Source organism: Tinamus guttatus, unplaced genomic scaffold, assembly GCF_059628265.1.
Source record: "Tinamus guttatus ecotype Peru unplaced genomic scaffold, ASM5962826v1 Tinamus_guttatus_pri_ptg000753l, whole genome shotgun sequence".
Taxonomy (NCBI): Eukaryota; Metazoa; Chordata; class Aves; order Tinamiformes; family Tinamidae; genus Tinamus; species Tinamus guttatus.
In genome coordinates this window covers 469853-494920 of record NW_028289287.1, presented here as the reverse complement: position 1 = coordinate 494920, position 25068 = coordinate 469853, and the positions used below count along the sequence as shown (strand labels likewise).

Genomic DNA, 25068 nt, shown 5'->3' with positions numbered 1-25068 from the left:
GTGTTAACATAGCTTCAGATCATTCAAAGCGAATTTTTACCTATTGGCATAAGGCAAAGATGACATTTCTATTTCTAAACACATTTTCATAGGAGCAAGTGACAGTATTATTCTGAACTGAGGGCTGACATGCATAGTGTGCTGCTTCTAAAAAGGCATCATTATATCCTTTCAAACCAAATGTGATTTATACCAACAAATACTGCAATCTGTTTGTTAGATGGGCTCTGGATACACGGAAGCAGCAAATTCTACTCTGTCCTTAACCTAAAATCTCCAGATGGGGTGACAATAATTTCATTCACTTTTTGTTAAGGCACAAAATACTTTGATTCTGAGATCTTGCAACACCAGAGTGGAGCAGAAGTGGCATCCATATGTGAATATGTAGGGTTATTTGCATATTGGAAAGGCTTAATAGAATTGCAGTAGCTGAATATATGATTGTCATCTTATCGACTAGTAAACAGATGACGCTCCTATTGCTGAACATTAATAAGCGAAACAAAGAATAGAAATATGTGGCCTTTATTATTTTTTTTTAATTTAGCTCTTAGCTCTCAGATGAATTTGAGAGTTACAGCATCAGTCTTTGTTCATGCTGCAGTTTACCCTCTAAGCTTGTGTTACAAATAGAAAATCAGATGAGAATTTGCAAGTCACAAGAAATATCCAGATCATCCTTAGATAAGGAGATTTCAACTGCAATATTTTTATGGCCCTCTCTGTGGCTGGTTGAAATACTGATTTTGCTTTACTCCTTCTAAGGACAAGTAACAACAGCTGTGGGAGGCTCATTAGACACTTCTTCATAGCTGAATATAGACAAAAAGGTTTTTAAAAATAGTACAATTTAATTTTAGTGCAAGGTCTTTTGTGTGTTGGGTATGCTGCAAGTTTAATGGCTGAAGACCTGTCCTCCTAAAACTCATTGTGTATCTGAATGGCTTGAGCTGGCATCCCTTCTGTTTCACCTAGAATCATAGAATCATAGAATGCTTAGGGTTGGAAGGGACCTCTAGAGATCATCTAGTCCAACCCCCCTGCATACGCAGGGACACCTAAAGCACGTGGCACAGGACTGCATCCAAGCGGGTTTTGAAGATCTCCAGAGAAGGAGACTCCACAACCTCTCTGGGCAGCCTGTTCCAGTGCTCTGTCACCCTCACTGTTAAGAAATTTTTCCTTAAGTTCCTATGGAATTTTTGATGTTTCAGTTTCCGGCCATTTCCTCTAGTCCTATCAGTGGCCACCACTGAAAAGATACCATGACCGTCCTCTGCACTCCCTCCCTTGAGGTATTTATATACACTGATTAGATCCCCTCTCAGCCTTCTCTTCTCCAGGCTGAACAGGCCCAGCTCCCTCAGCCTCTCCTCATAGGGCAGATGTTCCAGGCCCCTGATCATCCTTGTGGCCCTGCGCTGGACTCTCTCCAGCAGCTCCACATCCCTCTTGTACTGTGGAGCCCAGAACTGGACACAATACTCCAGATGCGGCCTCACCAGGGCTGAGTAGAGGGGCAGGATCACCTCCCTCGACCTGCTGGAGACGCTCTTCTTAATGCAGCCCAGGATCCCATTGGCCTTTTTGGCCACGAGGGCACACTAGCTATGCTACAATAATGTGGTTATCTTGTGGACTACAGTTTGGGGATGTTTTGTTCTGTAGCATGTTCATTGACATACAAGAAAGATAGAAATGTCTAAACAGTTGCTATATAATAAGACAGAAGTGGAATTTACTAACAGAATAATTTCATTGTTTCAAGCATGGTCACAGGATGTCAGTATATGTGGAACACATCCTGGGCAGGTAGCTCACAAGAGTTCACAATGTTTAGACCTCAGTCTTAGCGGATTCTGCTTAAGCACAGGCAGGCCTGACTCTACAGCAGCAGAAAACACTCAGACACACACATGCTGCTATGAATATTGGAAAATAAGGACCCCAAGTGGAGCAAGACCTCACTGCATTGAGGAGCAGACTGGCAATTGCCTCCAGAAAAATGTTAGCCCAGGCAGATGATCCTTTCAAGGATATGACAAACATCAGTGTGAAGCTATGCTGAAATGAGCACTCTGAGGAGCCTGCAGTGCACAGTAGCAAGCAGCTGTGCTGCCAACACGGGACAAGGGACAGATTATCAGAATACTGATAAATACAGCAACAGCTTTGCCAGCTGAGGAGGAGTTACTCTCCCCAGTAACATATTTATCACCCCAATTACCATCTGTCTCAGTTATGCTGGCAGAGCTGCACATACGTGCACTCTCTAATCCTCTTCTGTCATGACAAGGACTATTAGCAAAGACCTTCTATTTAAACTTTGCTACATCATTTTCCCTGGTTGGGAGTGCTGAACAATGTTAAATAGCTTTTTTTTTTCATAGTTAACAATGTTAAATAGCTTGGGATGGGCTACTGGGAAGGAACTTGTCAGCCCAGCCCAGCTCTTGGCAGAGTCAGTGTCTGTCTAAAGAGCCAATTAACTTTTCTTCCCTCCCCATTAGAAGCACTGTCATTATAACTTGACAAAACCCTACATGGCCATGGCTTGCTCAAGGGTGCTTAAGGATAATTTAGAAGCTGTGGGGAAACAGGAACATCTGACAGCCTCCATTGGCATCTAGTACTTTTTGAGGAAAGAAAAAATATCAGAAATGGGGATAAATCAACTTCTCCTGAGGTCTGCCCCCATCTCTGCGAGCAGCAACAAGCTGTTGTATTGAGATGTCACAATGTGGAGGCACTGGACACAGTGCTGGGGCTTATTTGATTTAGGAAAAGATAACTCACACTTCGGAGAGGGCTGGACGTAACTGCCCTTCTAAGTATCTCATGAATAAGTAAAGCAATCCAATGGGTTGTGTTTCTTCTCCCGCTAAAGTACTTTCTACTAGAGACACTTTAAATCCCTGTTCATGTACACACTGTTATATGCTTATGCTTATCAATATTTACCTAGTTCTATTTGATCTCCCCCTCTCCTGATGGGAGTCTATCAGTTTTACTAGGAACCACTTACATTTTGGAATTGTGATAGTTTTGATATTGTCTGCAGCATTTGAGGCTTTTTTCAGTTTATTCAAAGCCAAATATTAATATATTTCAGGTCTAGTTTTCATCTGTAACCTGTTCGAAAAGGTTCCTGTTTGGAAACATACAAGGAGACTACTGATTTTCTTCTTATTTTTGGCATCTTTGGCCATAATAGCAAGAAAAAAAAAGAATTGTGTTCCCATTGGACAATGCAGCCGTCGTTATTTCAAATCAGCAGTCATACACAGATACCATATGGTAGCAGCACCTTTCTCAGGTACTTGAAACTCATAGCAAAGTTTCAAGCAAAATAGCAAAGTAGTCTGCACTGTCTCTTCTAGCCTTTATCTAGACATTTATAGTTCTAAATAATTTCCTTCCATATCTTTTTCTTCTCCTTCCTTCCAATCTCATCCTCTTGTATTTGAAATGTTCACTGCTGAATTTCTATTCTATTGTCATGCCTACAGTCAGACTACATTCCCAGCATAAGTATTTTTAACCTGGTAGTCTGAGGACTTCCCTGGGCATGCTCCACATTTAATTTGCACTGAACTGCTCTGGCCCATGCCAGATGACTTAAATCTCTCCCCATTCTTTCTTACCAGCTTCCAGTCTTACTCTCATTAACCATTTATCCAGTGCCGGCTTGGCCATATATATCCATATGTATGGATATATAAATATCCATATCTATTATACTTAGAATAAATACTCCCTATTGATCTTTTGTATCCCATATGTTTGAAGCAGATAGCTTCCTTCATGCTGGGGGAAATAAAAGTTCTGATGGATGGGGAATGTAATATGGATGAGTTGAGAAAGTCTGCCACATATAGGAAATTTTAGAACCATGTGAAAATGTGATTTGAGAAGAGATTGATTTGAGAATTCAAACTTCATTCAAAGGTCTTCATGCCATCATAACATTCTAATGTGATAAAGCTTTCCTACACTAATTTCTTAAACCATGAAATGTCTTTAAGGGCAAAATTTTTCTCTTGGATACTCCATCCTGATTCTGGATCACGAAACTAGAACTAATAACCCTCTACAGCCTACCAGTCTCAAGAAAAACATGGCTACAACCCATGCTAGAAAAAACTCCAGTGTCAGTTAAGGAGAAAATTTTGCCTTCAGGCCAATTACAAAGCTGAAAGGCTCATGCATTGAGATTGCCATGTTTACCAAGATGCAACGAGATAAGGCAAGCATTCAGAGGATTTCATTGTTACATTCACAGTTATTAGCAGAGTAGGATTGAATATAATACATTGATACATTGGTATAGTTATCAGTAAAATTACACTGAACATGAACTAGATAAGCAAAGCTCAAATGGTTCGGTTATGGTGACTGTAGTCTCAAGTAGCAGCCTATGGACAGACTTACTTATACCCTGTGAAAAAGCCATGGAATGTCTGACTTGTACAAGCTGTGACTGTATTTTTTGACAATCTATAAAACCTTGCCTCTTTTCTCAGACTGTGTCAAATCACAACATTAGATTTTGCATAAGAAATATTTCTGGAAGCTAATTTGATTTTCTTGTAGCTCAGCCAATTGATGAAGACTTTTCCTTGCTAGATCACTTGATTAAATCTCATGGTAGGATTGGTGGGAATTTCACACTAGCCTTAATCTGAAACTGCAATTATGAACTGATTCTGTACTGATTTACAACTTGCAAGGCACACAATGCAAAGGTAAATGCAAAGCAAAGGCTGAGAGCCAAAACACCACTGTAATGATTTGCTAGAATTCTCTATGTTAAAGTGTGAATGATCACATAACACAGAAAACAAATTAGGTCCCATGTGTCTACACTTCAATGCATCGACAGTTTGTAGTAGTTCACAGTATACCGCTGAGACGAATTCTGCTGCTTCGTTTCAGTGGCAGCTTTTCACTATAGATCCCAGTATTTCTTTTCTCTTTTGCTTCAACTTCAGAAGCACATAAGATTTGAATCATAAAGACAGCCATGAAAATTATTGCAACTTCTCCACTGACAAAATTGATGATCAATGATGTTCTTGAAGCAAATTTTCCATGTTTGCCTCCTCAGGTTTTCACAACTTATTTCTGATTATGGTCTTCTGCACAGAAAAAGGAGGAAAAGCTACTATATTCTCTCTTAATACACTAGTTTAAAAATTAAGATTTCCTTTATAAGAATACAAGATTCACTCTAAGGATTTCCCAAGTGATTTCAAACCAAGATAAAAAACAAAAGCCAAACTGCAGAAAAGGAAAATAAACAGCCATGGCTATGCAAAGTATCTTCTTCTAAGTGTTTGTTTCTCTGTTCTTTTTTCCCAGCACAGTAAAACCTCAGTTTAGCAAAGCACATACTTTGCTGTGTTGTTATGTGATTAATGCCCACAATGAAAACCAGGAAAGTACTTCCTGAATGAATGCCCAGAGTCAAGATCTTTTGCTCACAGGGCCTGCACTGACTGATTTTGGCATAGCCACATGCCATGTGAACAGCAGATGCTGAATGTCATTTATATATACAGACAGCACCTTTCAAAGCCTAGCCGAACAATGCCACTGAGGTTTCCTGTGCTCTAGTTTTAACTTGTATCTTACCCATTTCTCCCCAGAAGAAAGGGTTGATTCCACCCGTTGTACAATTATACACCAACATGTTTTTTGGTCTGGAAAGAAAAGAAAAAAGTGTATTTTTTAATGTGGGATGGAAAGCACTTGAAGTTTTATTAATGGATCATGAAAGCTAACAGTCCAAGAAAAAAATAACATCAGATCAAAAAAAAATTGCATGGGTTCATTTTTCATAAATATGAAACTATAGTATAAAACACAAAGTTCAAATAAAATTCAGTCAGATTCTGGAAAGCACGTAAAGTAAATAAAGACAGCTGAGGCTTGATATGAATTACCTATATATCGTTTATCAAAAAACATAAGAAAAGGAAATTGTGCATACTGGCAAGTTTCTGAGTATCTCTTGGTATAACTGGGCCAGGACAATCTCAGGGATACACTATATATTTCGCAATCATTCACTTAACAGATATAATTTTTGCTAATTTTAACTCCATTTGTCAGGAGTGAATAATGGATCAATACATTTAAACAAAATTCTCGTTTTAATAGCATATAAAGCCTTGTTTGAGCCTGGAACTAAGCATATCCTAGTTTTGTTTCTTACTTTGATGAAAGACATGCATTAGTAAAACAACATGTAGGGTAGACCGTAGTCCACATACACTGGGAACTCCACTAGGGGTAGAGGAGGGGAATGGAGAGGTCAGGGGAGAGGCTGCATTTATTTTTCTCAGAAGCATTACAGTCTGTGCTGCTTTGTCTGTTGCTAATGTATGGGAAAGAAACTATGAGAAAAATAATTCTGAAGAGCTGGTGACCTGCCTTATAAGTTTCTTCTAGGAACCTTGTGTTTAGGTCACTATATGTAGCACCTCCTACAAAATGATTAAAGGACAACACCGGAAGCACATGTGAAAAAGATATTAAATCCTTAAGTGTCAATTAAATCCTTATAGGTACTCTTCTCAACAAAGCAACAAATGGAGTTTTTAGATCATCTCCCCTACCAAACAACCCCACATATATTTACATCATACAATATTTTCCAAGAAAGTCATCCAGGGAATCTTTACCAGGAAAGCCCCAGAAGCCAGCTGTAAAGTGACTCAACACAGCTGACTGAGAGGAGGCTACTGAGAAGGGGCAGCAAGCTGTTAAGTTCTTGGTCTTTGGAAATACAACCTTTACGAGACCTGTTAACTGAGCTTACACTATATGGAGGCCAGATACCATCTACGGCTTTAGAGATTTCCTTATTCCCCAAAGTCTGCCTTTATTGTTTTTACTACTCTAGATCTTGCCAGCATTAGAAGAAAAATGAGAATCAAGGATAAGCTCTCATGTAGGTGTTTGACTAGCTCATGTCCTGGTTCCCTCTACAGCTCAGATAAAATCATCGCATTGGCTAGTCTGGGAGAAAGAGGATCACCTTCCCACCTGTGTACAGCAGTGTACCACCCGGCCGCGAGGGTGAGGTTGATGACAACATCTACTGGAATCATGTCTGCCACCGCTTCATTATTGGCAATGACGGATCGCAGGATCCCTTTACCTGCCTGCATGACAAAGGAAAAAAAGTCACTGACATCAAGACCATGGTAATATTTCTTCATCTTTGAGTGAGGACAGACCTTCACTTTAGTACTTGCCAAGCCTCTCATCTGCTGTAAAACATTATTTTGTTTCAGTGAAAATAGACATGAATCTCATTCGAATCCCTCTGTTCTGTATTCTCAGGATAAGTTTAAACACACCTTCCACTTCTGCAAATTTTTATCCATTAGGTGCAAAAAGACAGCCAAGATGTGCCGCTGCCCTGACAGCCTTGCTGCTTGATTTAAAACAAAACTCAGATGATGATGAGTGAAAATACAAATTATTGACAACTGAAAAAAGGCAGGCAGACAAGAACATTAAGATTTTGACTCAACTTTGGTTGGAAGTGAGTTTGTCATGGGTCATGCTCCAGAAATATAGTCACACACACATATATATATATACATACATGCATACATACATATATATAATCTTGAATCTTCATCAAAGGATTTCCATGATCACCTTTGTAAGTCCCAAAGCACAGGAATGCCTGGGAGAAGCTTGAAAGAACAGATGGCAGCAACACGGCAGACTTGATTAGACAGAAATACAGAAATTGGAGATGAAATGGGGGAAAGTAATTAAATGTGCCGGAGTTGTAAAAAACAAATAAATAAGAAGCTCCAAAGGCACAGTAGAAGTGCAACTAAGTTAAACAGTATGTAGGATATAAAATGCCATGAATTTGAGTTGGATGAAGGAGATGAGAACTCAGTGAGTGAGGGAGTACCACTCCTAATTTATTGATTAACCACTTATTCATTTAGTTTTCATGAGCTCAGATTTCTGAGCATTCAAGTCTAATCCCTGGTGCAGCCTAGTAGAAAGACTGAAATAAAGGTGAGCAGCAGTCCTCTTAAACCTGTGTCATGCAAATTAATCTTTGCTGCCTAACTTGGGAACTGACATATTGTTTAAACACAAAAACTCTAACTTTTATATCACTATGAATTCACAGAATCATAGAATCACAGAATGACTAAGGTTGGAAGGGACCTTTGGAGATCATCTAGTCCAACCCCTCTGCAACAAGCAGGGACACCTAGAGCAATTCTCTTATTCTCTTATTCTTCCTGCTCTTTGTGGGGGAAAAAAAAAATCAAATCAAAACAAATCAAGCAATTAAAAGGAACTAAAGCAGCCAACCAAGCACAACTGTGAATTTTCAACTTCTGTAAATAGGTGCCCACTAAAGACTATGGTCTGATCAACAACTGCATTTTCATGAGTGCCCTAAATGACTTTTTGAGGCCAGATTTAAAAATGGAATGTCTGATGGCTGTGCTGCAAACCTACTTGGACTCGGAACAAAACGTGATTGTTATTCACAACTGCATCATAATCAAATAAAAATTAAATATTATGCATTTAATAGGCACTTCAGGTTTAAATGTGGTAAATTATGCCCTGCAAGGTTTGGTATTTCTTTATCAGGTACGGTTTGACTTTTATTTATAGTTGTTGACTTTATTCTCTTAGATGAAGTAGAAGCAACTTTAGCTGAACTCTCTGAGATTTTGAGTCTGACATTTTTAGACAGCATCCCAGCTGAAGAGCTCTGGGGCCAGTTACTACACAGAACATGAATTAAACCATGGTTCTGCCTGAAAGCAGTTGAACATTGCCTTGCAGGGAAGAAAGTCTTTACAATTCATATGGATCGGTGAGACAAAATGCCCCAAAATGCCAAAATGCAGAAGAAACATTTTTTCTTTTTCTGTCAGCAAACAATGCTTCTCCCCACAGCAGCTGGAGCAACTGCAATTCCCAGTTTTTAATGAATATTTGGAAGACCTATATTTGTGGACAAAAATGATCAGCCTCAAATAGCTACTGTGGAATTTTTACAATTTTTACAAGTATTGGAGTTCAGATTCTGCCTGGATGAACCTCAAGATATCTGAACCAAAACTGAATTTGAGGACTGTTTTCCATAAGGAATGAGTTTTGGTTAAAAGCTGAAAGTCAGGATTTTCATATGGAAGGGCTTCCCCTCTGCTTTCTCCATCTTTAATTAAGGCTAATAAAGCTACCTGACTAGTAAATATGCTTTTCAAGTAGAGTTGACCCATACATCTGTTTTTAATACAATATGTTCCAGAGAAACAAACTAACCTGTAACTCAGATGTTTGTGAGTTATTTTTTGAACTGCCACAAAGAAATTACCATTACACCATATCCAAGCACATTAATTCAGAACAAGTACGCTATTTCAGCACACAGACTAAGTGGCTCCTAGGATTGGTAATAAATATCTTCCACTTCCAGAAAAGTAGTACCAGTCCAAGTAAGTTTAGCAGCAACTGGTAAATGGTGGTAGATAAATACTATCTATCTATCTGCTACATTCAGGGAAGCCAGGAATTTCTACTTTGAAGAACAAAAAAAGGTAGTTACCTTTTTGGGTGGCAAAGGTGAAATTTATAAAATATATGCAAGCTTGTGTGCTTTTTGAAAAAAAAAAAGACTGTAATGCTTGAGAAAATGTCCAAATGCTTAGCCATTAAGTGTTTTTCACTTGGTGGCAGTAAGAAAAAAGAAAGAGGGAAGGAAGGAAGGGAGGAAGGAAGGGATGAAGGGAGGGAGGGAGGAAAGGAAGAAGGGAGGAAGGAAAGAAGGGAGGAAGGGAGGGAGGGAGGAAGGGAGGGAGGGAGGAAAGGAAGAAGGGAGGAAGGAAAGGAGGAAGGAAAGGAGGGAGGAAGGAAGGAAGGAAGGAAGGAAGGAAGGAAGGAAGGAAGGAAGGAAGGAAGGAAGGAAGGAAGGAAGGAAGGAAGGAAGGAAGGAAGGAAGGAAGGAAGGAAGGAAGGAAGGAAGGAAGGAAGGAAGGAAGGAAGGAAGGAAGGAAGGAAGGAAGGAAGGAAGGAAGGAAGGAAGGAAGGAAGGAAGGAAGGAAGGAAGGAAGGGGGAGATCTAAAAATACTTTTTACGTGACAAAAGATTTGATTGGCCTGTTTTTATATAAAGTGTTCAGACTTGGCCCTGTGTTTCATAATGTACGGACCTGTGATCCGTGTACGGCAACTAACTGCTGTAATTTATTACTTAGGTAACTCACTCACAGAGAATAAAAAGCAATGCAATGAAACCTTTTTTCATAACATCTTTTTTTCCAACCTGTAGCTTGACATACTTTTGTCAGACATCAATTTTTAATGCTGAAGAATAATCATAAAAAGTCAAAATTCACAGATATTTCTACACAACTTAGAGCCTGTCACATGAAAATGTAAACAGTCGCTCTGGAAATGTAAGGAAGTGCAAAATTTCTCTGTCTTGTGGTGATGGCAAGATGTGAAACAACACAAAGAACAGTACAAGATGCTGAGCCTAATGCAAAGAGGTGCAGTACAAGCTTTATGAGCATGTTTATCACTGAGTAAAAAGTTGGAAGATAAAACTTATTTTAGATAAACTATGAGAGGAATAGTTCACATGTTGTTGAACTATGTGTTTGGGGGTTTTTGAACCTCTGTGAAAAGCAAACCCGTCTTTTTCAATAAAAGCATTAGCTAGAATACACCCACTAATTTACTTGTGGATTCCAGAGGTAACTGTTACAGCTTCTGTTCATACTTTACTTATATGTAAGTGAGCTTTATTCTGCTCTTCTATGATTTCAGACTACTAATATTGTTATATACCACAGCAGGCTGATTGTTATGCTTTTACAAAGAAGACAGGTTGGACAAAGCATACGCGAACTTTAAAAATACTTGTCCATAGATACACCTCATAATACACTGGCAGATAGGGTTAAAGCAGTGATTGTATCTCAGAAATAAATATAAACCAGGAGAAAGAGTATGTAACATTACTGTTTGCAAATGCTAAAATGCATGATTTAATGATTTAATGATTTAAAATGATGTAATTTCACAGTAAACATTTTTCTCAAGATACTCAGTTATTTTGCGAGTTCGTTCCTTATTACTTTATTCAGTAGTTTTTCACACCAGTGCTAAGCAAGAATATAATGAATCATGCACTTGACTGGAGGAGTCTTAATGGATAGTTATGGTTATTTGATTGATATCTAATGGATAGTTATAGTTATTTGATTGTATTCTGCATAGGGAGAATTACTGTACAGAACATGGGGAATGGGATCAGAATATTTATTACCGATAAGTAGTCATAAACTGTTCTACAGTGAACATAACAAAAATATGTATAAAGATAACTGAAACCACAATGAACACAATTCATTCCCACAGAGTTATATGGTTAATCAAATGAGTACTCTCAAGACTCCACAGAAAAAAAATGTATATGATCCATCCCTGGATCCAGTGCAGGACTTCCTCCAAACTTATGTTCCTGGTTGCCTTATTTCATCCAGCCACCAGAATAATTCTCTTTCTTAAAACCTGAGTCATCTCCTGAGAGGTAAGGAACCTTGAAGAAAACTATAATGATTTAACTAAAAACTATAATGGCATGCTTATGGAGCAGAGTGTAAATAAATTTTTAAACACCTTCTTAACTCTAGTATTCTGAGATTTTAGGAGAGATGTTGATTTGCAGCATGAATACTTGTACAGTATCTTTTTGAATGCAGCATAAACATTCTGTAAGGTGCCACAGGCATATAGATGTATAGATATCATGCAAGTGTGAGATACATCTTTTTCCCATATTCATAAAACTGCTGTGATCCCTTTTTTTCCACACAGTTTCTGAGTGGGGCTTAAATAGGAAAGCTAGAGTTACTCTGTAGTAGCTCTTAAATCCCTTCTTAAGTGCATTTTAAATAGTAACTACACCTACTGCAACAAAGATTCCACTTGTCCCATTGAAGCTGTCAATCCAACCCTGAAAAAAGAAAAAACACATTACTATTTCTTTCAGTAATATGTTGTTTACACAGGCTCCACCCTGGTGAAAGGATTTTAATGTTGTGGTATAGATGAAGAAGTAAAGAAACAACAGCTAAAATAGATGCCAGTCTACCTGGGACAGCTGTCAGAAAACAAACCAGTACAAAGTATTTAAGTGATTTTAAGAAGAGGATGCCTTGTATGACACACCTCATATTGTCTGCAATTTGCTTATTAAAGGAGTCAATATTTCTTTTAGGAACGATATTTCTTTTAGGAAAACTACTACATGAATAAATACTGGCTTTAAAAACACTGAAAACCACTATGCTATCTTGGGTCTGTCACATTTGCTGGAAACAGTGGTATATATCTGTTGCACACAGTGTGGAATATATCCACTGACATACATTGTACAGATGTCACTAAGGCTGATTTGATTACTCCAGCTATTTTCTATGGCAAGGAAGAGAGGAATACCATTCTTGACTTTTGAATCCCTCCTGTTTTAGGTTGAGGAGACTGTCTCTGGGAGAGCTGGAATTAAAACAATCATGAACAAACTGACCTGAAATAGCTTTATGACACTGAACATAACTTACTCTGTCTTTCTGAGATGGTGAGTTCGCCCATAGCCTCAGCTACATCTCAGACATCTTCGGCATGTTTCAAGTTGCTCAAAAGACAAAGGTGACTTTATGTTGCCTTTTCAGTTTGGCTGCAGTACCAAATTATAACTACTAGTATATTTAGCCTACCAAATTATTTTAGTCCAAAAGTACAGCTGGATTTAATCCCATGGATAACACATTTGTACCCACAGAAGTCCCATGTAAGTGTGCGTCCACTGAGGTCTAAGCTGCTCTTCAGTACCTCATTAATAGCTCAACTAGAAGGTTTTCTGTTCTGTGCAGATACAGGTCCTCCTCACCTTTCCCACTTGGTTTCCTATAAACTGAGGCCCCTGTTTCTCCAGTGAACCCTGCTACCAATAGTTCCAGCCCCTTGGAAGCACAGCAACTCTATCATCACAGGGCTCTCAGTAGGGAACTGTTGTAGAAAGAAAAGCAAGTGTGCTTACTGGGAAAGGCTCATGCCAGCTAGCTCCCACAATGGATGGCCTGATGATAGCAATGTTCAAGTTTCCTTTCTCTTGCTGAATCAGGTATTCTGACAAGGCTTTGGTGTAAGTATAGGTGTTCGGCCAGTCCCCAAGCAGCTTGGGTGTGATGTCCTGAATAATAGATTCATCCAACCACCTGAGGAGGGCAAAAAGGACAATATCAGTATCATCTGCCACACAGAGAGAGGACTGAGGCAAAAACAAAAACCACAAAAAGGAGAAGTGAGATAGGAATCCTCATCTGAAACAAAGGTTGCGCAACTCAAAGTCATTTAAGACAAAACAAGGAGTAACTGATTTCGATTTGCCTGAAACAGCTATATGAGAGATAGGTTACTTTTATTTTTTTTTCCTGGAAATGCAAAATAACTCCCCGTGAGTTCCACAGTATAATGGCTAGCTCAATTACAGGTATCTATGCTATCTTATTGTAAAGGAGATCTCTTCAGTGTCTTATGCTTCACTTCAATCTATAGATAAGCGATGGTCTACATGGTCTGATGGAGCTTTCCAACACTGAACTCTTCCTCCCTCATCACTAGCCAAAACAGCCTGTACATACTCCCTACTGCATTTCCAGAAAATTCTTAGCAACCTGAGTTACCCATCTGAGTAACATATAAAAGTTAAAAAAGCTAAAAGTAGTAACTAAAGTGATATTCATGTTGCGCTAATTATAAAGACCTTTGCAAGAACTCTTTATCCACAGCGTCCTTGATAAACCTGCCAGTTTGTAGGTAAGCAATGATACAAATTTCTACTTTAATCAGACAAACAGCACGGCTTAAGAGAGGTCTGTGCAGTGTTCATGTTTCTTTCTGAAAAAAGTGCCTTGTGCATCGAATAGTCCATCTATGGAAATATATTCCTTATTCATGCAAGGAAAGCTGGTTTTGTTTGAGTACTATGCACTAGTCTAAGAAATGTAAGAAAGTTATTCCCTTTTACTGAAAGATGTTCCCATAGAAAATTGGGAAACTATCAGTGTTAGCTGTTAAGAAAAGATTTGAGTCTTCTCCTAAGGTGTGCAAGTATTTAACTGATGTTGATACTCATTAGAAATAGGTACCTATATAACTTTAGAAACACCACCCTTGCCACTATGGTGCTGCAGTGAGGATGTAAATCTCAAAGTCTGCCCTGGCAAACAAGAAATACTTCAGTGGCCCTGTCAACACTTAGACCTGAAGAAAGGAACTGGCTGTACTTCCAGAGCCCTTGCACACAGCTGCCAATCCAGGACAGGCTTTCAGCAGTTTGATGTTACACCACCGAATCAAAGGTTAACTCCTTATAATCCAATTTGTAATTAAGTCAATGGACTTACAGGTCAGACTGAATAGGCTTGTTCTTCTCAGGGATATTCCAAGGATACTTTTCCTGTTAATCCTCAGTTCACCTACTGTCACCTTGAATTTTAGAAAGAGGCCAAGGGCAGGAGGAGAGGAATAGGGGCAAGACTGTCACAGTTTTGGAACTACTTGATGAGATCACTTTAAATGTGCAAACACCTTGTAGCTCAGGTACCACATTGCTTCTCTGATGCCTCTGACTAGAAGTGGCTGGAAATATTTCTCAAAAAAAGTTGTACGAGAGTTGTATGTTTCCTACAAAGAAAAGAGGAGTGTAGAACTGCAAATAAAAGAAATTCCTTCTTTCCGTTATCCTTCTAAATAGGCCTTTATTTATGTTTAAATAGTCATTAAAAGGAGCAAGCTCCAGCTTCAGGGATACCCTTCTACCAGGTTTTTTGACCTACCCATATTATCATCTTGAACATTTTCTGTGACCTACTTTGAAGATTCTTCAAACACTAAATCATAAAGCAACTGCTTTTGCCTACTGCTGCCACTGTCCTATAAGTGAGATGAAAATTAAACAGTCACATATGCACTAAGTGATTTTACCCCAGGAAAATATAATTTTCTATATTTACAATTTGTATTAACAAGACACATTGTTTTCTATAAATGATGACTGACCTTCTACATTTTCTGTAATAATATAGCTAGTTCTGCTGCAGCCCCCACTGCACTGAGTACTCTGTTCCTTACCTCAGTACACTCTTCAAAGCTGATTTCCCTCAGCTTTAGATTAAGACAAACCTCAATTAATGTGACAGATTATATGTTTCCTCTACTGACAGGCCTGACAGCACTTAGAAGTGCAACTTTTGGTTTACATCGATTAAGCCAAAGGCTTTCGTTGCAGGTAAGAAAAAAAACACTTGAAAGCAGAGATAGATCAGGAGGGAAAAAAAAAAGAGAGAAAGAGAGAAAGAAATAGCTGGGAATTCTATGTGTGTTTTCAACTGTGGAAAGAATAATAAGCATATATATCAATTGCATGGCTAAATGAACCGTTAAATTGATCTGTTATTTAGCTTGTGAGCTAATTCCTTTTAATGCATTTCCAAAAATTTTCCACTTAAAAAGTTTTGTGATGCATTAACCCTGTAAAAATACACACTGGCAGCAGATGAAGCCAGACAAACGGCACAACAAAACATGTAAACCTGCACAGCCAAATTCAGTCTTGCCAGGCCTGATTCATATCTGAGAGAAGGTTTTGAGCAGCAGATGCATAGCCAAGATAGATGGCAGCCTCAGTTTTAGATTTATAAATGAACACTTTAAGACAAGTGTTGTTTGCCATACAAATGGAAGCTGACCGAGGAAAAACATGACCCATGTTTCTTCCCCCTTTTTGAAAAACTCTTTATATACCTTTTTATACTTTTTTTGCACTTGAAAGCAACATTCTAACGGAGGGCATACTGTGACTTTTATCTCACTAGAAGTACCATTAGAACATAAGAAAAACAAAAACAAATTGAAAAAGCATGCAAAAAAGCAACAAAAAATCAAAAAAGCAACCTGTCACTCAACCTTTTCTTTATACTTCATTCTCTCTGATGTACATTCAAATTATGATACGTGAATTCTTTGTGTGCTATATGAAGCGATAGAATTTGCAATGTCTGCCATAGCCAGAGACTTCTGCATGTTGCTGATTAGCATTCAGTTCTTTGTTGAACTCTCTTTATCTGAGCCATTAGCACTAATCATTTCTAAATTTGCAGATGATGCTAAGCTTTTTTGGACAATGAAATGTAATATTGATTGTGATGAACTCTAAGGGACATCATTTGCCAGTGGACAAAAAGATAGCAGATAATCACAGAATCACAGAATGGTTAAGGTTGGAAGGGACCTCTAGGATCATCTGGTCCAATCCTGCTGCTCAAGCAGGGACAAAGATAAGTTTCACTATAGATACGTGTAAGTTCACATTTAGGGGAAAAATAGCCCAAACTGGGCTTAAAAGGTTGCTGAACTCGGAACTGGCACTTATAACTCAATAAAAGATCTTCGAATCATGGCAGACAGCTCCATGAAACCAGCAGTTTAACATGTATGCTATTAGAAAAGCAAACAGAAACAAAGTTCCAGCTATTGGCAAATCTAGTTCTTCTAAGAGGAAGATTTCCTTGGGGGGTTTTGTCAGCAGATTTTTTTTATTCTTTCTAATTATTCTGTATTTCAGAAAATGCAGTTAAACAAGTCTCTTTGTTGTTCCACTGAGGCCTGAATGCTCCCACTGAATGGTGGTTGTGTGGACACAGTTCAGTCATGGAAAGCAAGTATTATGGGGTAAGGTCTGCAGCTCCAGCTGCAATCCCAGCTTTAGCTGCAGGGTGAGCATCCCCTGGAAAGCTTTTCTAAAACTTTTCGAGTTTTTTTCTAAAACAGCTTATTCTTGTTTCAGCATCATGTAATTGTGGTTTGATTCGTCATAATTGTTGAAACAAGTAAACTCTATGTTGGGAAGCTGGAGAAATAAAGAAGTAAATTTGAAAAATTTCAGTCCTTACTAAGGTAACAACAACTGAGTCTTACAGAAAGAAGCAGCACAACTCCAATGCTAACAGCAAAAACACTCATGTAAAAATTTACTGTGGGCTGACTCAATATAGGACTCTCAAAAAATTACACAGTTATAGAACTGGTGTGTGGAAAAAAAATAGTGGCAGCTGGTATCGCAGTGTTGTTATATATGACTTATGTTTATAATTCTTCTGTGTTTGGAAGAAATATTGTCAAGATCAACAAATGATTACCGAATGTACTTTCAGCAGCACTCCGGACAAAAAGACTCCAAAAAAGCGTTTCTATTTCTTCAACTTTTCGAAAACTTCAGTAAAGCTACTTTCAAGAGAAAATCCAGATATGCCAGACATACTGCATGAAATTATCTGGGAAGTAAACCTCAGAACGACCTAGAATGAAAGCTCTCTCTTCTCATGGTCTCCCTTTCATCATGGCCAGCATTTCTTGCTAGTGTGTGTGTGTGTGCATACAAGGCAAAAAAACAATAACAGTAGTATGAAAGGAAACAACACTGTAGAGATTATGTGAACAATTCAGCCAGAGGTTGTCTGCAAAATGAGGCAAAACCTATGCCAGAACAAGCTATCCTGTTCCAACTCACTCTACTAAATCGAAGAGCTTCTTGGGCTCAGCAGGGGGCGGGTAGATGACTTCATCTATGCGTTTCCGTACACAGTTAGCATAGGCTGTGGAGATGTGGATGAATGCCTCAAGCTTCTGCATCTGCCGGGCCAGCTCTAGAAGTCGCTGCGTGCCCATTGCATTCAGCTGCAGGGCATGTCTAAAGAGAGCAGTAGAAAGAAAAAAAAAGTATGTAAGTGGAAAGAATATATATAAAAGCTGAGTGTTAGCTAACCCCTGACAAATTCCTTAACTTCCTTAAAAATAATGAAAAGGCAAGGAAGGAAAATGAAGGAGTCAAAACAAAGAGGAAAGTCTCCACGAAATGCAAAGGCAGAAGTGATTTTCAGAGCAGTGATACTGGTTCCACTCTCTTGACAACAGAATGCATCTTGGATATTTCTCCTTAGCTCCAGGGACTGGAGGTAACATTTTGCTAAAATCTCTAAATCTAGAAGTATGCCCTATGCCCTTACTGGTGTATTTGCCATCGTCTCCTGACACAAATATTTCCAACACACTTGATCACTGTGGCATTACGGTTCCTATAATCCCCAGGAAGGGGGGGTCTAAACCTTAAGGGTCTAAACCAGAGACATGTGGTTTCAGAAGACAGCAAAGGGATATAGATTCATACCGAAAAGAGCTACAATAGAGATGAAAGTTTAAGTTTTCCTAAGAAATGGAGAGTGATAAGCAGGAGAAGAAAACGAGTCCTGGTTAGCAAGGTCAACCTTGAAGCACTCGGCATAGCTAGGAATGTTCTAGGGATTATCTGCAATGGAGCTCATGAAGAGAGGTTCATTGAATGAATTCAATGAAACTTCAAACTTCATTGAATGCTTTGTATTGGACAAAAGACACTTTCCTCTCTGCAAAGGAAAAAGGCTAAGGAAGATGCAATCTGTTCAGTCTAGAAGCAGAATCTTTCAACAATATACCCAAGATTATTAAAAATGCTATCTTGTACCCTGTATACTAAAGAAAACAATTAGAGCAGTGCAGATTTCATGATGTGAAGAGAAACTATATTTAGTCCAAAAAAATGAAAACAAAATATAAGAGTATGTTTCATGTTTAGATAACTGAGAGAGACTTTCATTTTTTTAGTATGCTTCAATTGAGGAATAGCTTTTTGATTTTTTAGATTTTTATTTCCTCCTCATTTGTCCTTCTTGCAAGATGAGTATTTCTATTTTACCTTCCCCTCATGTGAAAGTATATAAGATTTGTGAACATCTCTTTTTCATTGTGTTCCTTCTGAGATGGATGTACACAATTGTACTCAGAACATTCTGAGTTCCTTCAGATTTTCAGGATCAGATATCATCTGATCCTATTGATTTGTTATTCTTCATTTTTGCATTTATATTAAAAACTGCATCTACTAACATTCTATTGTAACGCATTTTCTTAGATTTCTCCCCCCATGAAGAGTTCCATCTGTAAAATTCTCTAAGCATACTGCACACCGACGCCAATAATTCATCTAGTTCCTCTATTACTGCTTTTCATGTATCTTCACAGCACTGTTTTTATACCTCACCTGTCTACCAACTCTACAGACTCTGTGGCAGGCTTTATACTTCCAATGTGTTTAAAAAAGTAGTGTTTGTGTCTTAAGCAAGATGTTGCTCAAAATTTTTGAGCTGCTTTCACATTTAACTTGCTAGAATTTTTGTTCTTATGATATACTATACCCTTCAAAAACAAATAATCTTTTGAAGGGTAGAACATTTAATCTAACTAGTTCTTATACTTTGCTGTTTCAACATACTCAATTTTTGCTGTTGCAAAGATTTTCATAGATTTTTGGGAGATTTTGATAGATAACATGTATCCAGTGTTCAAACAGACTCCATGTGCCTGCAAGCAGATAACAATTTAAACTGTTTCTTCTAGCAATTTTCCTTATTTTAAATGTAGCTTCCCTTTGAAGTTGTTGTAATATACTTTTATAGTATACTTGTTCCGATATTGATTTAGGAATTTTTGTAGTTACTAAAGCACTGCAACGTTTTGCTTGTATCTTGAGACAGATTCTACATGTAAGTCCACAGTCCATATACAAATCCTGATTAAATCAAGAGCTGGTACTCTTCTTACGGGTTCTCTAATTAGTTCTTGTAGGAAGCAATTGTTTATGGTGCAGATAACTATTTAACCTACCCAGGGTCAAATAAACTTTGCAATTATTAATTGTGTGTTTTTCAAAAACTGTCAAGATCTAGCAATCAAGATAATTCACCTTGGCTTGTAGATATTAAGCATTTGCATAAAAGTGCTTACACATTTGGTCTTGGTTAAGTAAGTTGCTTATTTCTGCTATTCTTTCTTAGCAGAAAGTCTGCCTGGACAGGCACTTCTCAAAGGAGTTCCTTCAGAAAATGATCATATATCTTAAACAGTTAATGATACTGAATCTTAGGTGCTTTAAAACCCGTGAGAGTCTATTTGCCTAAAAAAATATCTAATTTCTTGCTTCAACTACATGAAGTGTCAATGGCCATTAAGACAAACTTTAAAGTCAGACATAACATAGCTCCACTTCAAGCAGTTTCTGGCTTGTTCTGCCAAAGCATTTCCTTCTTGACTTAAAGCACACTCTTTCCTATCCCAGTTTTAGATCATGCTTTACTCTTAGTACATTACAAGCCAAGACTGCAGTACTTCTGCTCCCATGTATCTCTGCCAAGATACTTCACTTTTGAGGTACATATGTGCATAGTATTTTCAGAGCACTTACACTGCAAATTCAATCAAGATGAATTTGGAAATGGCAAACTGTTACTGCAGTCATACATGAGGTGCTCTGAATAACATATTCTAGACTGTCTAAGTGCAGTCTAGTGAGGAATTGAATGATATTTAGCAAGTGCAAGAAGCAGAGAAAGGGGAACATACTTCAGAGGTTCATCAAAGCGAACTGTTGCAGCACAGTGGAAGACAATATTGATCCGAGTCAGGAGCTCCTCCTCATCTTCAGCGCTGATGGCCAGCTTGGGCTGAGTGAGTTCAGCATTAATAGGCTTAATCTTCTCGTGAAAATTAGGGCAATCTTCTCGTACTCTGTCAAAGACCTTGAAGCACAAATAAATAGAGATCAGGTACAGAATTAGGCTACCAACATCACTCTGATTAGCAGCTTGTCTACTGCTAATCTACTGTCAGCAGTCATGATAACAAAATTATCTTGAAAGAGAATGACTGGTACCTTTGGAGAGGACAGACAGGTGAAATGATAAAATATTTAATCCGCTTTTTCCCTCCCATGGCAAAACCTCGCAGAGGAAACAGAACAGAAATCTAATATAAAGTAATGCATTGTCTTAATGCAGTATAAGGTAATGCACTGCCAAAAAAATGAACCAGAGGCTTCTCAACACCCCCTGAGTGAGGGCAGACAACAAAATTCCTGTATCTCCACACTTCTCCTACATCTTCTTTTATATGTCCTTGGCTGCTTGCAGGACCACAAAGGTAGGAGCAGAGGAAAAGGGCAGAGGATGGAGTGGGAAAGATTGCGAAGTATCAGACTTTTTTTTTTGGTTAGGGGAGGAGAACAGAAGTGGCGCTTCTTCCTTTGCTGCCACTTGCTGATTGTCTCTCTTAGCAACATGTAAGATGAGTCCTATGTGTAACCATCTTTGAGACAAAAATATGATGAATCACAGGCACATAATACTAGCAATATTGCTGACCATCACCTGTAATTTTGCATGACTGGACAGTTGCCCTCTCAACTGCTCTTGCCATCCTGTTTTCTATGACTGTCACAGAATCATTGAATCATCAAGGTTGGAAAAGATCATCAAGTTCAACCGTAAACCTGTCACCATCATGCCTGCTAAACCATGTCCCTGAGTGCCTCATTCACACATTTCTTGAACAGTACCAGAGGCAGTGACTCCACCAATTCCTTGGGCAACCTGTTCCAGTGCTTCACCACTCTCCATGTAGAAATTTTTCCTAATATCTAACCTGAACCTCCCCTGGTGCAACTTGAAGCCTCTTCAAGTCAAGCCTCTTGACTCTTGTACTATGAGTAGTTATTTTGGAGACCAACCCAGCCTCATTACAACCTCTGTAGAGAACAATAACATGTTCCCTGAGCTTCCTCTTCTCCAGATTAAACCGCTCCCTCAACCGCTCCTCATAAAGCTTGTGCTCCAGCCCTTTCACCAGCTTCGCTGCCCTTCTTTGGCCATGCTCCAGCACCTTAATGTCTGTCTTGTAGTCAGGAGCCTAAAAGTGAACACAGTGTTTGAGGTGCAGCCTCACCAGCACTGAGTTGTTGTGACAGAAGTGCATGACTCAGCACTTGGCCTTGCTGAATCTCATACAGTTCACCTCAGTCCATCCATACAACAAATCCAGCCTGTACAGTTCCCTCTGCAGATCCTCCCTACCCTCAAGCAGATCAATTCTTTTGGCGTGGTGATAATGTCATTTCATTTAATTCAGTTGTACCTAACTACATGTATAGTTTTTGAGAAAGGTAGTCTAGAGCAGAGAATAGATTTATAGACACAGAAAGCTAATCATGGATAAATAATTTGAGTCAAGTGGAATGTATGAACTCAGTTTCTAGTACTTACATTGACCTCAGGATTATTTCAGCTATACTTTTCAGATTCCAACAGTGAATAGATTCATTGGACAGAAATTGGCTGGCAAGCTAAAAATGTACTGCTGAAACCATGAGAAAAAATGGCCAAGACAGCAATATTCCAGAAGTGATACATTGTTTTAGAACAGGGGAAAGAGAATAGAGTAATAAAGGAAAAGATTCCCATTTACAATAATAGTCTGATCTCTATGATTTCATATTACAACATCAAACACTTAAGAAAACAGTTATTCTAATGAAAACAGCACTTCTAAAAATTACCGCGAACGTTATATTTGTTTGAGTGAGTCTGATTGATAGGCATCTGTGTTCACTCCTGCCCATTTAAACTCTGATGTCCCTCTCCAAAGGATATCTGCAATTCTCTTTTTTCTCTTCATGCCCAAAAGCATGTAACAGATCAGAGAGATTCCTGCCCATCAATCTTTCAGTCATTATTTTTTACATACAAGAAAGATATAAAAACGTCCCCAAAATGGCAAATTACACGTCTATGGAACAGCACAGTAGAAAAAGAAATCACTGAACAATGTAAAATGCCAAAGGCTTCACTTCTTACTCAGACCACACTGTCAGTGAAGCTATATGAAAATGATGAAAAGTCAAATGTCTAAAACATGGCCTACTTTGAAAGGGATTTGCTTGAGTTTGATAAGAGCAATATCTTATAACTGCTTTTTAAAGAAGCTTGGGCAGCATTTTGTACATATCAGTCTTCAGCATTAAAAGACCAAATTACTATAACAGGCTCTATGCAGCATGGCACATGCTTGAGAAATGTGGCTGGTACAGAAAGCAGTTCTCCTATGTATGTGCTTGGTAATGTTAACCATACCTCTTGCTTGTGCTATGTGCTCTCATGAGAAGTGCTGAATAAAAATGCACTGGCAGAGCAATGTAAGTGATGGGGAAGACCAACTACCACTCTTAATGATGTTATCAACAGAGTCTGTAAATCACTGCCGAAAGTGATCTATCTGGCTCCAGCAAAACAGCTCATACAGCAGGTCTGGAAGACCTTAGCTGAATGCCCGAGAAAACACTGCTGTCCCTCTGAATGTCCCTGTAACTCCTGTTGGTACTGATAGCTATTTTCAGTGAGTCTATTTAAAGCTAAGTTTGTGCTTACTCACTTTACTGGATCAGGGCCAAACAGTTTAGTGCCTGACCCAGAAAACAGGAAACTTTTTGAGTGTAGCCTGGAAAGGCAACCTTCTGTTGCGGAGCAACAAGAGCAATCAGTTCAGCCTTTCAAATTGTACTATCTTTAACTAAGAGTTAGCAATACTTTTTTGCAAGACCAATATAAAATGGACTATTCTGACAGATGTACAATGGGTCTGTTTAATACATGCTGGAATATTAGGCTTTTCTAAGAAGATTAGCAGAAGACGTTAACTTTTACTGCAATATGCATATTTCAAGGCATTACTGTACGAGAACACTTATAAAGGAAAAAATGTAGAGTTCCCACAAACTGCAACAAAAGGCCAAAGTATCTCATATACGAAGAAGTGATTGTGACAGTTCAGCTAAAGCAACGATAACAAAATTCTGCCATCCTTTCAGAGGCTTAACAAAAAGAAATGGATGGGATTGTCTAGCATAGTTCAAGGGGATGTAAGATGGAATTGGTTCTGCAAAGGAAATACATGCAATTTATTACAGGTTTAATATAGGCCAAGTTGTTAAACATGACAGCAGCAATCCTTTTACAGACAAGAAGGTCCATTGGTGTGTGGAATAATTTCAGAAGGAAACCACTTCAAGTTGCCTGTTCTGAACAAAGCACTGGTGTATAAATGCAAGGGAACAGTCTATAGTAGAATAACTTGCTGATGTCTTCCTCCATGATTTCAACAGCAGTATTATAAACGCACAACTAACCAACGTGACTAACAGAAGTGTAAACTTCCGGAAGTACTGAAATAATGAAAATAGCTCTGTAAAAGCCAGCCTGAATCCTGCAATTTATTTCTGACAAAAGAGCTTGTCAAATACATTCCTCCAATCTGTCCAACAAAGTCTTGAAGAAAGGAAGGTACACAATCACTTTTAGAATTGGCATTGTAGCATATCTATAAAGTAACTGGACAGCTTCTTGGCCTAAAGTAATTATTCTGCAATTAATTTTTAGACTGGTACACTTCCATCGATAAACATCAGAATTGCTCAGCCAAGAAATGTGTGAAACTACAGCTCAGGCAATGTTGGCAATGTTAATCAGGATAGTCAGTCCCTTTTTCCCTTGTGAACTCTCTGCCTCATTTCCTCCTCAGAAAATTGCGTTTAAGTACGGTTCTTCTCAAGAAAAATAAAACATAATTCATCTAATCAGATAGAAAGCATGTACCAGAGTGTCCCTCATTATAAGAAACAAATGCCTTCTGCTTCAATCCAGCATTATTGCTTTCTCTTGAGCAAAACTAATGCAGTGGAAATTAAGTACTCATGACAAACATCTAGTAAACAAAACAGCTGATTATTTGAAGATAATGACAACAGAAACAGAGATCACAGGCAATAAATTTCAATCTAGGTCAGATAAGGCTAATATGTATAGCCAGCTGTTTAGGACCACAGTCTTAAACGGCCAATTTCCTTGAAATTTGGCTGTTGACAAAGTCTCCTGCTTTTTTTTTTAAAAAAAATTATTTTTCAGGAATTTTCAGTTATATGTGGATTACTCTGGAACACAAAAAGGAGCTCTTTCAGACACAGGCATTGTATACATGAGTATTTAAGGGCCTGACAGACATGAAATAGCTTTT

General features: G+C 38.4%; 1 protein-coding gene across 1 annotated transcript in view; it reads right to left on the bottom strand.

Moving 5' to 3' along the window:
* Positions 1-25068, bottom strand: part of LOC104572029 (fatty acyl-CoA reductase 1) — a 63792-nt gene that overhangs the window by 8716 nt on the left and 30008 nt on the right. The window contains exons 2-7 of the mRNA XM_010219167.2: positions 20572-20747; positions 17648-17827; positions 13115-13292; positions 11984-12028; positions 7054-7172; positions 5638-5705 (exon numbers count right to left, since the gene is read on the bottom strand). Coding sequence (XP_010217469.1) covers positions 5638-5705; positions 7054-7172; positions 11984-12028; positions 13115-13292; positions 17648-17827; positions 20572-20747 — 766 coding nt within the window. The remainder of the gene's footprint in view (positions 1-5637; positions 5706-7053; positions 7173-11983; positions 12029-13114; positions 13293-17647; positions 17828-20571; positions 20748-25068) is intronic.